The 15,723-nt window shown below is 39.8% G+C and overlaps 1 protein-coding gene across 3 annotated transcripts in view; it reads left to right on the top strand.

The window, feature by feature from the left end:
* The window catches only part of XPO4 (exportin 4), a 106,367-nt gene that overhangs the window by 32,524 nt on the left and 58,120 nt on the right, over positions 1 to 15,723 (top strand). For all 3 annotated transcript variants that reach the window (XM_068526571.1, XM_068526569.1, XM_068526570.1), the window contains 2 exons: positions 2,045 to 2,161; positions 2,880 to 3,033. In XM_068526571.1, coding sequence (XP_068382672.1) covers positions 2,045 to 2,161; positions 2,880 to 3,033 — 271 coding nt within the window. The remainder of the gene's footprint in view (positions 1 to 2,044; positions 2,162 to 2,879; positions 3,034 to 15,723) is intronic.

The raw sequence follows: 15,723 nt of genomic DNA, 5'->3' as shown, positions 1-15,723 counted from the left end.
CTTGTGCAAAACTACTATAGATAATTTACTTGTAAGAACGATAAGTTTGTGTTTGATAGTGCTTCTGGGTTCTTTTCAGCTTGCATGTTTTTGTATAAGTTGTGCATGAATTCTGTTTTCAGTAGATTGATTATCTCACCTGAGATTCCAAAATTAGTTTCCCTTTTTTAGTAAGACACATTTTCTTAAACATTTAGGTATCTGTTCATAGTGTCCTGTTCACTTAAGTCTTATTTAGAAAGGGTAGGAGAAAATCAAAAAATATGGGGAAAGATTGTTTTCAGAATCATATGGTCTTGTAATCCATCATGGTAGATCCTTGAATTTCATTAATTTGAATTTAATACTACCCACTTTCCCCACCAAAGCCTAGCTATATTTAAAAACTGTGTTCATGGTTGATCCCAACGGTATTTAAATGTATCTGAACTTTTGATTGCTGGCACTTTGATCATTAATCACCATTTTAAAAGAAAGCCATTTTCTAAAATACAATTTTGTTAACTAAAAAAATGAACGATTGTACTTGATACGTTTCTAAGGTCTCTTTCAACTGTAAGATGAAGTGAGTATGTGATAAACTGTTTCTCTGTAAGAGGCTCTTTAATGCTTGGTTTCTTCCTCCTTGTGCCTGGGTCCACGCAAAGGCAGTTGAACTTACGCACTTTTCTTGAAGATGGGGTAAAAGGGGACATTTTAATGTTAAAACAGATGTATCAATATATTTTGAAGTACAGTTACAGAGAGAGAGAGTGTATGTGTGTGTGTGTGTGTGTGTGTGTGTGTGTGTTTAAGCTAATGGAGCTGTAGTCAGAGGACTTACTGTTTGTTGAACACAGCCGTGTCTGTATACCCCCAGATTCCCAAGGGTATTTGCACGTATTCTGTGTTGTTAGGGCTTCTTGGTGTGGAAAAGTCTGAGAAACTGCTTGAGTCTCTGGGCTAGTGTGCCGTCATAATTGTTAATTATACATCATACTTACCCTAGTTAAGATTGAGGCATATAGGAATTTAATTCTTTTTTACATTTTTTTAGAGGAAAATTTTAGACATACACAAAAATGTACAGATATACTACAAATAGTCTATTGGTCACCTATGTAACCATCATTCATCTTCAACAAATATCAACTCATGCTAATCTTTAGGAATTTAATTTTATGTATATTTGCTAAGATTTGCCAAGATAAGCATCTGTAAGGTCAAGGTACTGACATCAGAAGCATTTCTGAGCAAAGATGTTGCAGTTGGTGGGCGGGTAGGACCGTGCTCAGCTGTTGTATAAGCTGCATAAATAGTATCATCTTGACTTTAATCTTTCGGTTGTTCAGAGGTAGTGTGCATATTTCTGTGTAACCCTTGGAAACTTGCCAGAATAATTTGTATCGTCCCCATCATGGCACCTTGAGTCTGAATAGTCTATGAATAAAAGCAGCGAGTTGAGAGTAGGCGCTTGTTGGATACAGCCATTGAGAAGGAAAATCGTCATTTTCAATTTTAAAAACTTAGGAGTACTCCGTGGTTAATGTTTTGGAGACTATAAAATCCGTTTCACTTTTCATCTGTTTGGAAATACATTTTACAGACATCAGAACGTAGAGTCAGATGGACCTGGGTTCAAATCTCAGCTGGCCTGAATTACTTGCCCTTTGAATCTCACTTCTTTCAAATGTAAAATGGGGATAGGGATTGTTGTGTGAATTCAACTAAATGATATGTTAAATATTGCTCATCTTAAAATATCATTTACACTCTGTAGTTGAGTACGAGTAGGAATACTCAGGAGTGTGTCCTGAGTTCAGGTCTCAGATAGGTTTGTATAAGTGCAGTGAGGAGGAATGTTAAACAGTCTCAAGGCCACTGGGAAAGGAGAGCTAATCTTCATCTTGTCTTATCTGACCTTCAGACGGGTAGGTATAAGATCTAAAGATACGATGGAAGATCTAAAGATAAAAATGTTTCATTATGTTTGAACCAATATTGTTTTGAAACAAAGCATCGGCAAAATCATGCCTCACAATTATTTGTTATCAAATAATTACAGCAAACTCTGGCCTGTTCTATTCTAACTGCACTATTGAGTGAATTCTCAAGTTCAAGTAAAACTAGCAACATTGGACTGAGTATGGAGTTCCACGGCAACTGCAAAAGAGTTTTTCAGGTACCGGTATTTTTGTTCTTGTGTTTTAATTATTAGATCACTCACTTTTCACTCAATTTGTTGCTAATGGAGTGAGGACATTGCTTTTATCTAGTTGAACAAGAGCCTATACTTGAAGGTTTGCGGTGTGATTTCATAGGATATAGTAAAGCGATAGGTTTGGTGAACATAGTTGACGGTTTAAGATTATTTGTTTAATTCTAGTCTTAAAACAAAAAGGAAATGCTACTATTAAGACCCTTAGCTTATTAATTTTGTTCTTATTGTGTTTAGATAGAACTAATTCAATTGGTGGGACTCTGCTGGCCTTAAAAATAGGCCTGGCAATATGCCAGAGAGGGCTGTGTATTTCAGTGTTATTGCAGATGGTGTGGGCTCTTTGTTTCGTGTGTATTGTTTGGCTCTGAAGTAAAGTTGTGTGAAGGCACTGGTTTCAATCCGAGGGCTCCGCACTGAAGCCGCTGAGCCCTCAGCTCTGTCGTGGTCGTCAAGACCTGCTTCTCTAGGGAGTGGCATTTATGTGACGGTAAAGGTATTCAGGCCGGCATCACTGTAAATTATAAGCAGGCCTAAAAATGGAAGATGTCCTTAAAGAAGTGATGTTTTCCGTTGGAAGTTTTAAGGTTTTTATTTGTTTTGTTTTGTTTTATGGTTCTAAAAGGGACCATATCTTGAATACGCTTTTGATACAGAAACACGTGTGGTTAATGTACTGCAGGAAGAAGACCTCCGTCAGATCTTCCTGCTCACGGTGGAAGTCCTGCAGGAATTCAGCAGGCGGGAGCACCTCAGCGCCCAGATGTCATCTGTGTTCCAGCGCTACCTGGCCCTCGCCAACCAAGTCCTGAGCTGGAACTTCCTTCCTCCAAACTATATCCTTTCAACAGCCGAACGGTTTATGTGTGGTCATTTTCATAGATTGACTTAATTATGGCTAAAAGTACTTTATCTCTGCAGGTTTATGAAACATGTTTTTGAAAGAAAATAAGAATCTTTTAGAAATGGAATTTTACTTTATTTAATAATACCACAGTGCAGTGGAGTACTTAGAAAATTTTCAATTTCATTCATAACTTTGTAGAAGAGGGTTGAATAAATGGAAACACTTGGTGGATCATTGGGCTGTTGCTAACCAAAGGATAGGAGTATGCCTTAGAAAGGGAAGGGGAAAAGGTGGCAAGTGCGTTTTACCAAGAAACCGAATCATTTTCTCCTGTAACATGTAAATTCCATTCAGATTTTGACTGACTTTCCTTAAGGCGGGTTTGGAGTTCTCTATTTGATCTTTGTGGATTACAGTTGCTCAAGTGTAGGTAATAAGGTAGTAACATGTTTACCCTTCGGAGAGTGTTCCCAGTGTGAAAATAGGAAAATTCCATTTCTAGCAAGTTATTTATTAGGAGTACAAATTAAGTTTAAATAGGTTATATTATAGATACAAAGTGTCTGCTTTTTTATCATTTACTGAAGTGGAGAAATTTGTGTTAGAAAGCAATTCCTTAGTTCAGAGTTTATGATTTGCTTTTCTAGAACACTGCTACCTTGTTAGATTAAAAGCAGTAATGTATGGTGGGCTGCCCATATGTATCATAGTTGAGTCACACAGATCCAGGCTCAAGGTTCAGCCGATCTCAGGCAGATTACTTAACCTCTCTTGAGTCTCAGTTTCTCCAAATGTAAATTGAGGATGTGGATTGTTGAGTGAATTGAATGAAACAATACATTTAAAATACACTCAGGAGTTAGCTACTGTTTATTGAGCTCTTGGTAGCCTCCTTGAATGAAGAAGTTCCTCAGCTTGCTGTCTGTGCTGTGCTCTTTCTTCTTAATCTGGTATACTCCTTATGGTATAGGAAATGACAGGAAATTTACTTTAACCTGTTCTAGGTATTGTTAATAGGAAGTTGAGGGGGGGGTCTACTTAGGAGAAAAGGGCAGATGATAAGCAAATAGGACATAGATACCCAGCCATTTCAGAGATTAGGATGAGCTGGGAGCTCTGCACTCACCTACACAGATCTGAGCTAATTACCTGGGCTGTAAACTGTGAGGTTTTTAAGGGGGCAGGGGCAAGGTGTAACTCTTTCTTCTGTTTTCAAGCTAATACATTCATGTAATAGAAAATGAGTTGTAAGATGCCATGTAGGGTGATAGGTCTCTGACGGGAACCCCGAGTTCTCCAGTTCTTTCTCAGAGGCGGTCGTGGTGAGTGGCTGCCTTGCAGGGCAGAGCTCACCGGGAGGTTAGTCGTGCCCCCTTCTACCCTAGGCTCTAATCCTCCTTCTCCTGATAGTCAATCTTATATCTTTAGTATATTCCTTTTGGTTGTTAACAGGCACGTATTTTCTTAGGTTTGCGTTTAAAAAATTTCCCCTTTGTGTTTTGCAATCTTAATTTTTGCTCTGGTTTTTGTTAGGGAAAAAAAAGAAAGATGTTGAAAAACTTTGAGACAGATTTAAAAAGTAACAGGCCATATGGAGCTATCAAAACATTAATTATATATGGGAAAATCAAGGAAAGTTACACTGCATATATTGTAGCCAATTTTAAAGTCTCTGTTTTAGGGGAAAATGCAGTTGGCTGAAAAGTGACTGTTTTGTAAAGGGAAACAGTGCTCTGGGAGTTTGGAAACAGTTTGTCTAAAGATCCATACACACATAAAATATTTTTATAAAGCATGTAGATAAAGCTTTGGAAAACTTGTCATCTAAAAATGATAGGCAGGACTACAGTGTTGCTGACGGAAAGAATTCATTGTTTAAAGAAAAGTAGATCTTGCTCTTGACGTACAATGTTCTGTCTCATGGCTTACAAGTGAGTTTCTTTGTGCCTATATATGTTCCGACAGCAGCCATTTGTTGGCTAACAGCTACAGTTAAGCATTCCTTCCTTTAAGTGGATTAGCTTAAGTGTAGGAGAAAGAATATGGCACTGGAATTAAACGAAGCTGCATTGTCAGTGCTAATTAAGAAAACTAGTTTCAAGGAACCCAGTTCTGCCATAATTTCTAATTTTGGCGATTACTTGCAGATCTGCTGTTCAATAAGCTGGGAAGGAGTTGAATAATTATTTAGTTTTTAAAATTAATTAATTAATTTTGGGCTCCGTTGGGTCTTCGTTGCTGTGCGCGGCTTTCTCTAGTTGTGGCGAGTGGGGGCTACTCTCCGTTGTGGTGCGCGGGCTTCTCATTGTTGTGGCTTCTCTTATTGTGGAGCATGGGCTCTGGGCGCGCGGGCTCAGTAGTTGTGGCTTGCGGGCTCTAGAGTGCAGGCTCAGTAGTTGTGGCGCACGGGCTTAGTTGCTCCGTGGCATGTGGGTTCTTCCCGGACCAGGGATCGAACCCTTGTCCCCTGCAGTGGCAGGCAGATTCTTAACCACTGCAGCACCAGGGAAGTCCCAATTATTTAGTTTTATACCTTGAAAAAGGTCTAATGATCATATTTAGCTTAATTAATGTATTGAGTTGATGTCTTTTTAAAATACAATTTGTCTTTTAGGATAGACAGAATAGCAAGTAGACCTTGTAAAAAATACATTGTGTGTTTTGTATCAAATCTATTTGATCATTTAGAATGGTATGTTAAATGAGTCTGTGTTAGATTACCAGTAGCAATTCCTATTCATAATTTTTGTAATCTGCTATCTTTTTTGTATCTTTTTATTTTGAAGTAATTTTCAGCATGCAGGAAATACTAAAAGGGTAGTTGAAAGAATTGCCATATGCCCTTTACCAGGATTCACCAGCTGCTACCATTTTGTCCCATTTCTTATTCTTCCTGTCTCTGTCTCTCATTACACACACACGCGCGCGTGTACGTGTGTTTGTATGACAGTATGTGTATATTTAAACACATTTCTTCTGAATCATTTGAGAGCACTTGCAGACATTATACCCATATACCTATGAGTACTTCACGGTTTGTTTTCTTGTGATCAAGAATTTTCAAATTGCACTGCAGTTCTTATAGGAGAATGTCTTACAAAACTCTAGTATCATTTTCAAAACCAAGAATTTAATGTTGACACATTGTTATTATCTAATCTGCAGTCCATATTCAAATTTTGTCAGTTGTCTCACTAATACCTTTTGTAACTATTTTCCGTACTTCGTATTTAGTTGTCCTAAGTCATCTTTGATCTGGAAAGCTCCTCAGCTTTTCTTTGTCTTTCATGAATTTGACATATTTGATGTATATAGATCAATTCCTTTAAAAAAATACCCCTCAGTTTGGGTCTGTTGGATGTTCCCTCCTGGTAGTTTCGGGTTATTCATTTTCGTAGGACTACTGAGTAGTGGTTCCTTTATGTCAGGAGGAGTGTGATCCAGTTTGTCCCATTTGTGTGTGGGGGGTTCTCTTTGATCTCTTGGTTAAGGTGGTGTGTGCCAGGTTTTTCCAGTGTAAAGTTGCTGTTTCTTTTTGTAATTAATGAATGATTTGTGGTGTTATACTTTATATAAATATCCTGTTCCTCCTAAAATTTCAACCATTAGTTCTAGCATCCCTTGGTACTCCTGGCCTGAAACAGTTAGTATGGTCGTTGCACATTGGTGATTTTTCTGATCCCATCATCTCCTTTTGTGCTTATTTGCAGCTTTCTGCCATAAAGAAGAGGTTTCATTTCTTCATTGATTTATTCATTTATATCAGTATTGACTCAGGGATTCTTCTTCTTCAGAAGGGATTGTAATCTATTGCTGTCATTGTGTATTTTGCTGCCCAAATTGTTCCAGGTCTGGCCCGTGTCAGCTGACTTCTGTGTCCTTTTGGTTTGCCCCACTGTTCTAAGTTTTAACTGAAACAGCCTGGGTTTAAATTTTTAGGAATGAATGACTTATTTTAGATGTTCTATGAAGAGTTCACTCTAATTATTTAAAAGTTTTCTTTTAAATGTTAAGAAATTTAAACACTGAGCTCCCTTAAAGAAAATATCTGCACAGACCCGCTTTGTCTGTGCCTGTGCTCAGGTAGTGTCCATTGCAGTGATAATTGGCTATTTTCTAGAACAGCTTCATTGACATGTATTTCACATACCAAACCATCTGGCCATTTAAAGGATACAATTCAGTCGTTCTTTGTGCGATCATAGACTTGTACAGCACGACTGTCATTAATATTAGAACATTTTCATCACCCCAAAAAAGAAGCCCTTGTATCTGTTAGTGGTCATTCCCTGTTTCCCCCAAATTCACCAGGCCATGGCACTCACTCATCTCCTTTCTGTCTCTGTGCTGGACATTTCATGTAAATCGAGTCATATAATATGTGGTCCTTTGTGACTGGCTTTCATTTAGCCTGATGTTTTCAAGATTCATTCATATTGTAGCATGCATCAGCACTTCATTCATTTTTAGTGCCACATAATATTCTGTTGTAAGGATATACCATATTTTTATTTATTCATTGATTAGTTGATTGACAGTTGGATTGTTTCAACTTTTTGGCTGTTATGAATAATGGTGCTATGAACATTCGTGTGTAGTACAAGTTTCTGTGTGGACTTCTGTTTTCATTCCTCTTGGGTATACCTAGGAGTAGAATTGCTGGATCATAAGGAAACTGATTGTTAACCTTTTGAGGAACTGCCAAGCTGCTTTCCAAGGTGGCTGTACCATTTTGCAGTCCCAGTAGCATTATATGCGGGTTCCAATTTCCCCACATCCTGGTCAACACTTGTTATCTGTTTTTTGTTTATAACTGTCTTATTTCGTATGAAGTGGTATCTCATTGTGATTTTGATTTGCATTACCCTCATGGTTAATGTATCAAACATCTTTTTTTGTGGTTATGGGCCGTTTGTGTATCTTCTTTGAAGAAATGTTTGTTCATATCCTTTGTCCATTTTTAAATTGGGTTATTTGTCTCTTTAAAATTGAGTTGTAACAATTTTTTATATCTTCGGATAGAAGTCCCTTAGCAGATAAATGATTTTCAAATATGTCCTCTCTTTCTGTGAGTTGTATTTTTACCTTTTTTTTTTTTTTTTAACATTTATTTATTTATTTATTCATTCACTCATTCATTCATTCATTTATGGATGGCTGCATTGGGTCTTCGTTGCGATGTGCGGGCTTCTCATTGCAGTGGCTTCTCTTGTTGCGGAGCACGGGCTCCAGGTGCCGGGCTTCAGTAGTTGCGGCACGCAGGCTCAGTAGTTGTGGCTCACGGGCTCTAGAGCGCAGGCTCAGCAGCTGTGGCGCACTGACTTAGTTGCTCCATGGCATGTGGGATTTTCCCAGACCAGGGCTCGAACTCGTGTCCACTTCACTGGCAGGCAGATTCCTAACCACTGCGCCACCAGGGAAGTCCCTATTTTTACTTTTTTATGGTGAACTTGGAAGCACAGAAAGTTTTAATTTTTATGATATTTAATTTATGTCTTTTTTTCTCTTGTTGTCCTGTCTCAGAAACCATTGCCTGATCCAGGGCCATGAAGACTAATACCAGTGTTTTTTTCTAAGACTGACTTCTTACATATAGGCTCTTATATTGAGGTCTTTGATCCATTTTGCGTTAATTTCTGTATATCATGAGAAATAATGATGCAACTTGATTCTGTTGCATGTGGATGTCCGGTTATCCCAGCAGATCACTGACTGTTGACGAGAAGGAGGAAGAGTCTGGTGGAGTAGGAAGCACTGGAGAGAGTGCGGTGGCGGGGTGACTGACTGCAGCTTCGTTGCCCTAACGTCATTTGTGGGTTATTCGTCTTTTTAAGATTCATGAGTTGTGGGACTTCCCTGGTGGTTTAGTGGTTAAGACTTTGCCTTCCAGTGCAGGGGATGCGGGTTTGATCCCTGGTAGGGGAGCTAAGATCCTACGTGCATTGCAGCCAAAAAAACCAAAACATAAAATAGAAGCAATGCTGTAACAAATTCAATAAAGACTTTAAAAATGGTCCACATCAGGGGCTTCCCTGGTGGCGCGGTGGTTAAGAATCCACCTGCCAATGGAGGGGACATGGGTTCAAGCCCTGGTCCGGGAAGATCCCACATGCTGCAAAGCTACTAAGCCTGTGGGCCACAACTACTGAAGCCTGCGCTCTAGAGCCCGCGAGCCACAACTACTGAGCCCGTGCGCCTAGAGCCCGCGCTCTGCAACAAGAAAAGCCACCGCAACGAGAAGCCCGCGCACTGCAACGAAGAGTAGCCCCCCGCTCGCCGCAACTAGAGAAAGCCCGTGCGCAGCAATGAGGACCCAATGCAGCCAAAGATAAATAAAATAAAAATTTCTTAAATAAATTAAAAAAAATATGGTCCACATCAAAAAAAATCTTTAAAAAAAAAAGATTTATGAGTTGTAAGAGTTCTTTGTGAACTCTGAATATATAACACAAATTCTTTAGCGGATGTATGATTTTCACATATTGTCTCCCATTCGGTGGGTTGTCTTTTTACTTTCTTGATGATGTCCTTTGAAACATAGAAATTTTTAATTTTGTTGATGTCCGATTTATCTATTTTTTCTTTTGTTGCTTTTGATATATTTAAGATGGCTTTGCATAAACCAAGGTCACAGAGATTTTTTAAAGTAGACTTTTATTTTTTAGAGCAGTTTTCGGTTCATAGCACTCTTGAGCAGGAGGTGCAGAAAGTTCCCATGTGCCCTCTCCCCCACACGTGCATGGTCTTCCCGTCATCAGCACCCTGCCAGAGGGGGGCTTTTTTTAATAATGGAAGAACCTGTATTGACACATCATTGTCCCCAAAGTCTGTAGTTTACATTAGGGGTCACTCTTGGTGTTCTGTAGGTTTGGACAAATGTACAGTGACATGTATCCACATTACAGTCTCACAGAGAGTAGTTTCACTGCCCTGCAAACCCTTTGTGATCCACCTGTTCACCCCTTCCTCTCCCCATACGCTAGGGACCCGCTGATCTGTTCACTGTCTCCACAGTTGTGCCTTTTCCAGAACGCCATATGGTTGGGATCATACAGTGTGTAGCCTTTTCAGATGGGCTTTCCCTGAGTCACATGCAATTAAGTTTCCTCCATGCTCCTCCATGGCTGATAGCTGATTTCTTTATGTCACTGATTAATATTCCACTGTATGGATGACAGTGGACTTAGCCATTCCACCAATGAAGGACAGCTTGGTTGCTTCCAAGTTTTAGCAGTTATGAATAAACATGTGTGTGCAGGTTTTTGTGTGGATATAAAATTTCAGCTCCTTTTGGTAAATTCCAAGGAGTGCAATTGCTGGATTGTTTGGTGGGGGGTATGTTTAGTAAGAAACTGCTGAACTGTCTTCCAAAGTGGCTGCACCATTTTGCGTTCCCACCAGCAGTGAATGAGCGTTCCTCCTGCTCCACACCCTCAGCAGCGTTTGGTGGTGTCAGTGTTCCGGATTTGGACCCTTCTCATAGGGGTGGAGTGGTATCTCATTGTTTTACTTCGCATTTCCCTAAAGACATGTGACGTTGAACATCTTTTCATGTGCTTATTTGACACCTGTATGTCTTCTTTGGTGAGGTGTCTGTTAAGGACCTGGGTCCATTTTTAACCAGATGGTTTGTTTTCTTATTGTTAAATTTTAAGAGTTCTTTTTATATGTTGGATAATAGTCTTTTATCAGAGATGTCTTTTGTAAATATTTCCTCCCAGTCTGTGGCTTATTGTCTTATTCTCTTGACAGTGTCTTTCACAGAGCAGAGGTGTTTAATTTTAGTAAAGTCCAGCTTATCCATTCTTTCTTTCATGGATCATGCCTTGTTATTTTGCTAAAAAGTCATTGTCAAACCCAAGGTCATCTAGATTTTCTCCTATATTATCTTTTAGGAATTTTACAGGTTTTTGGTTTTGTTTTTGTTTTTTTGACCACGCTCTGTGTCACGTGGGATCTTAGTTCTCCGACCAGGGGTCAAACCCGCACCCCCGGCATTGAAAGCATGGAGTCGTAACCACTGGACTGCCAGGGAATTCCCTTACAGTTATGCATTTTACATTTAGGTCTGTGATCCAGTTTGAGTTGATTTTTGTGAAAGGCGTAAGGTCTATCTATATCTTGATTCTTTTTTTTTTTTTGTATGTGGATGTCCAGTAGTTAAGTACCAGTTGTTGAAGACTTTTTTTTGCTCCATTGCAGTTTACTCCTTTGTTAAAGATCGTTTGACTTCATGTAGGTAGGTCTATTTCTGGTTTTTGTATTCTGTGCCGTTGATCTATTTATTCTTTCTCCAATACCATACTGTCTTGGTTATTGTAGATTTATAGTAAGTTGAGTTTTGTCAGTTCTCTGACTTTGTTCTTGTCCTTAAGGTCACAAAGATTTAGTCCTATATTTTCCTCTAAGAGTTTTATGTAGGTCTGTCATATGGTAGGTCTATGATCCGTTTTATGTTTTGTGGAGATATAAGGTATAACAGGATCCTGTTGTTCTTGCATCATTTGTTGAAAAAGGTATTTTTTTTTCCAGTCGAATTGTTTTGGCCCCCTTGTATAAAATCACCTGGCTGTAAATGTAACAGTATTTCAAGATTATTTAGTCTTCTCTCTGTCTCTTTCATATCCATTTGAAGTTTAGGATCAGTTTATCAATTTCTGCAGAAAAGGCAGCTGGGATTTTGATAGGCATTATGCTGAACCTGTAGATCAGTTTGAGGAGAACTGCCATGTTAACAAATGGCAAAATATTAAGTTTTCCAATGCATGAATATGGGATGTCTTTCCATTTTTTTAGATCTTTAGTTTCTTTCAACACTGTTTATAGTTTTCAGAGTAGAAGTTTGAACTTCTTCTGTTAAATTTATTCTGAGTATTTTATTTTTTAATTCAATTATAAATGGAGTTGATTTTACAATTATTTTTGTGTTCATAGCGGTGTATAGAAAAACAAATTTTTGTATATTGATCTTGTACCATGTAACTTTGCTGAACCTGTTTGTTAGTTCAAATAGTATTTTTTTGGATCTTCTGTGTATATGTCTTCTGCAAACCTTTTTTTGGGGGGGGGGGCAGTGCCATGCAGCATGCGGGATCCTAGTTCCCCCACCAGGGATGGAACCCGTGCTCCATGCATTGGGAGCGTGGGGTCTTAACCACTGGACCGCCAGGGAAGTCCCTGCAAACCATTATTTTTTTTAAAGGATTATTACATGTAGGTTTTATACGTGTAGAAGGTGATTTAGGAAAGCATCCTCCACTCCAGGCCTGGTGCAAAGTCTATAGCGCCTGGGATTTGGCAGGTGTTAAAATCATCTCCTGGCCCAGTGAGCTAATTGCTCTGGCCATTCTGCCCTGGTCTTACTGTCTTGAAAGATCTGAGATGAAATCCACCTGCTTTTCACTCTGTTTTAGATTATTATTGTCTAAAGAAAGTACCCTAGTCCTAGGATCCTCTGTTATACCACCACCCCATTTACAAATGGGCGCTAGGATTCTGGATGGTCTCATCTCTGCCCTTCTCTCTGAACTCTCTTTGTCCTCTTTCTGTTGGTGCTGCACCCACAGGCCAAGTTTCCTTCTGCCCTGGCACCTTTGCGGGTGGACTTTTCTCTTGCCTCCTAGTTGTGCCCCCGTCATTCACTCCAGACCAGGTCAGGTTTCTTTTGATGTGGCTTTTTTTTTTTTTTTTTTTTTTTTAATTTACATTTTTGGCTGCGTTGGGTCTTCGTTGCTGCGCGCGGGTTTTCTCTAGTTGCGGCGAGCGGGGGCTACTCTTGGTTGTGGTGCGCGGGCTTCTCATTGCGGTGGCTTCTCTCGTTGTGGAGCACGGGCTCTAGGCGCTCGGGCTTCAGTAGTTGTGGCTCGTGGGCTCAGTAGTTGTAGCTCGCAGACTCTAGAGCGCAGGCTCAGTAGTTGTGGCGCACGGACCCAGTTGCTCCACGGCATGCGGGGTCTTCCCGGACCAGGGCTCCAACCCGTGTCCCCTGCATTGGCAGGCGGATTCTTAACCATTGTGCCACCAGGGAAGCCCCTGCTGCGGCTCCTGATATGCATGTTATACACACTTCTCTCCCATTTGGCCCACTTCTCAATTGTAATTTTCCTTTTGTTAGCTTGCTGGAGCAGTACCTGTTTACTGCTTGTCTGGAAGCTCAGGAAAGCACAGGCTGTGTTTTGTCCACTGTGTTGTCCGCACCGTGCAGTATCTAGCATGTAGTAGCAGATGCCTAACAAATATATGTTTTAGTTATTGAGGCAAGGTGATTCAGAAGTAGTGTCTCAGTTCTTGGATGTTTGTTTATGCTGCTCATGTTGTTTAGCCATTAGCTCACCTAGCGTCCATAAATGCTTAGGGGTTTTGGCAATGCTAATCATAAATGACAATATCGTTTTGTAATAAGAATGCTTGGCAGGTATGTTTGGTATGTTGGCCTCAGTAATAATTCTTTTTTTAGTTTGGTTACACTGCCTTTTATTGGTATTCTATTTTTGTGGATCTGCTTTGGTTTTGGTAAAAAAATTTTTTCAACTCAAGCTCTTGGGGAAAGCTAACTAGATCGTAAAATAGTAACGGGACACAGAAGCTTTCACCTAAATTAGGATTTCCAGTAAAGCCGACGTTACTATTTGGAGGCAAGGCTTTGGAAAACATTCAGGTGAGGTCAGTTCTCCTTTATTTCAAAGGACTTTGGTTACTTGGACTAAGTGCTGTGTGAGACCGGGCTCAGTGGTTCCGTGCTGTGCCAGAAATAGCAGTTTTTGTTGTTAGAAAAATTAGTAGTGACAGAGATTAAATATATAAGAAGAAAAGCTGGGCTTCCCCTTGCTTCTGAAATTTTGTTTTACTAATGAGGTGGGATAAAAAGAATATGGGAAGATGGGGAAATTAAAGTATTCCTTTTGTAAAATGTCCATTGTTGCTGCAAGATCTTCCTGTATTGTGAAGTTCTTGTAAGAATAGGCAGTGGAGATGTTCAGACTTTCCATGTTTGCCTGAGGGTAATTTGTAGCTGTTGTGTGCCTTGTTTGTTGTTTTACTGCCGGTCACCACCACAAGATGATCCCCACCCAGAAGGTGTTCATAGATGGACTAGACCTCATTTGCATGCGAAGGCCCGGTGTGTTTCCGAGGTGACCTCCCCCCTTCTGTTAAGAGCACGCACTTACAGGTCACACTGTGTGGTTGGGACAGAAGACTTTGTGGGTTTATCCAGTGGCAGTCGTGGCCGCTGCGGCTGAGCTCTGTCCTCCTGGCTCCTCGGGCGTGTGTGGCGCTGGCTGGCGTGTCCAGGGCAGGGCAGGTGCTGCGTGTCTGTGCCTCTGGTTTCTCAGGAGCGGGTGAGCTTCCCCAGCAGAGAGCTTTAGAGCTCGGTAGGATGGCCGTGGGAGAAGGGCCAGGAGACGGAGAGTTAATTCTTCGGTGTGTGTGTGCGCGGTTGAGTTGACTTCCAGCTGTGACTGATTTCCAGGGGACTGAGAGCGCAGAGCTCAGAAGACAGGCTGGGTTTTCGGACTTCAGAATTGCAGCCTTGCTCACAGACGGGCTTGTACGGTGTCCAGTGACAGGAGAGTCCTTGTATGGTAGCTCCTGGTTCTCGAAGTTGGTGAAAACGTGGGAAGGTGAAGTGATGTTGATGCGATGACAGATTTTTAAAAAGACATAGGATTATTAAAGGCTGAAAGCAGCTCTCTGTGGCTGTCGTGTGGGTTGAATTTTATTTGATCACAAATGAATGATTCTGATACAAAATATAAATTACCTGAGTTTAGTATTTATTTTAGAAAAACATGTAAAGCCATAGCCCCAGAAAATTCTTGGTTTAAAATCTGATTTGAATTTTGGTAAATGATTGCTATTTAATGGTATCAATCTGGTGTGACTCATATGTCTCCTAAAATCTGACAAGCATATAATAAACGATCAATTAGTAAATAATCACTTCATTGTCAGACTTCTCTTTTATTGGTAATATATTTGGATAAAAAATAAAGCAATATAATGTTGATATTATGACATTATGGCTGTTAAAAGTAGTTCTGTAAACTGAAACTTTTGCAACTTTTAAATAGGAACCTGCTGTTTTATTAAAACTGTTAAGAGACTATTGCTTTGTAGAACAATTTTTTGGGAAAAGTTATTTTTGGATATCAGGAAAAGAGAAACATGATTAACATTTGTATATCATAGTCTAGGCTTGGAGAGAATTATAGGTTATTAAACAAGAACTTGAAAAAAGTAAAGATTTTTGAGAAGAGGAGGAATAAAGGAAGACGCAAAACTAGGAAAGAAGGAGGAGATACTGCTTTATTTAAATTTTAAATCATTTTAAAAAATATTGTCTTAAGAGGAGAAGTGCTAGAATTTTAGTGATGGTCTTCTCCTTGTTGTTTTTAAAGTATTCTACATTAAGAATTATCTGGGGAGAAGTGGTATTTTTGGGTCACTTATACATAGATACAGAAATAATTGGTAATACCAAATAAAAAGTTGACTTGAATGTGCAGAAACGGTCCAGATCTGCATGTGACAGTCTGTTCACACTGTGATAAGCTTCTAACTAGCTTTTTTAATTGAAAAGTAGTGCATGCGCCTTCCTAATAACAGTATTTCAGGCAACACAGAAGAGCCCTTATTCCCTCCTCTTTACGGGCAGCACCTTCAGCAGATTCACAGTTCA

Source organism: Eschrichtius robustus, chromosome 18 (assembly GCF_028021215.1).
Source record: "Eschrichtius robustus isolate mEscRob2 chromosome 18, mEscRob2.pri, whole genome shotgun sequence".
NCBI lineage: Eukaryota > Metazoa > Chordata > Mammalia > Artiodactyla > Eschrichtiidae > Eschrichtius > Eschrichtius robustus.
The sequence above is the reverse complement of the archived record's forward strand: the minus strand, read 5'-3'. Positions and strand labels throughout refer to the sequence as shown.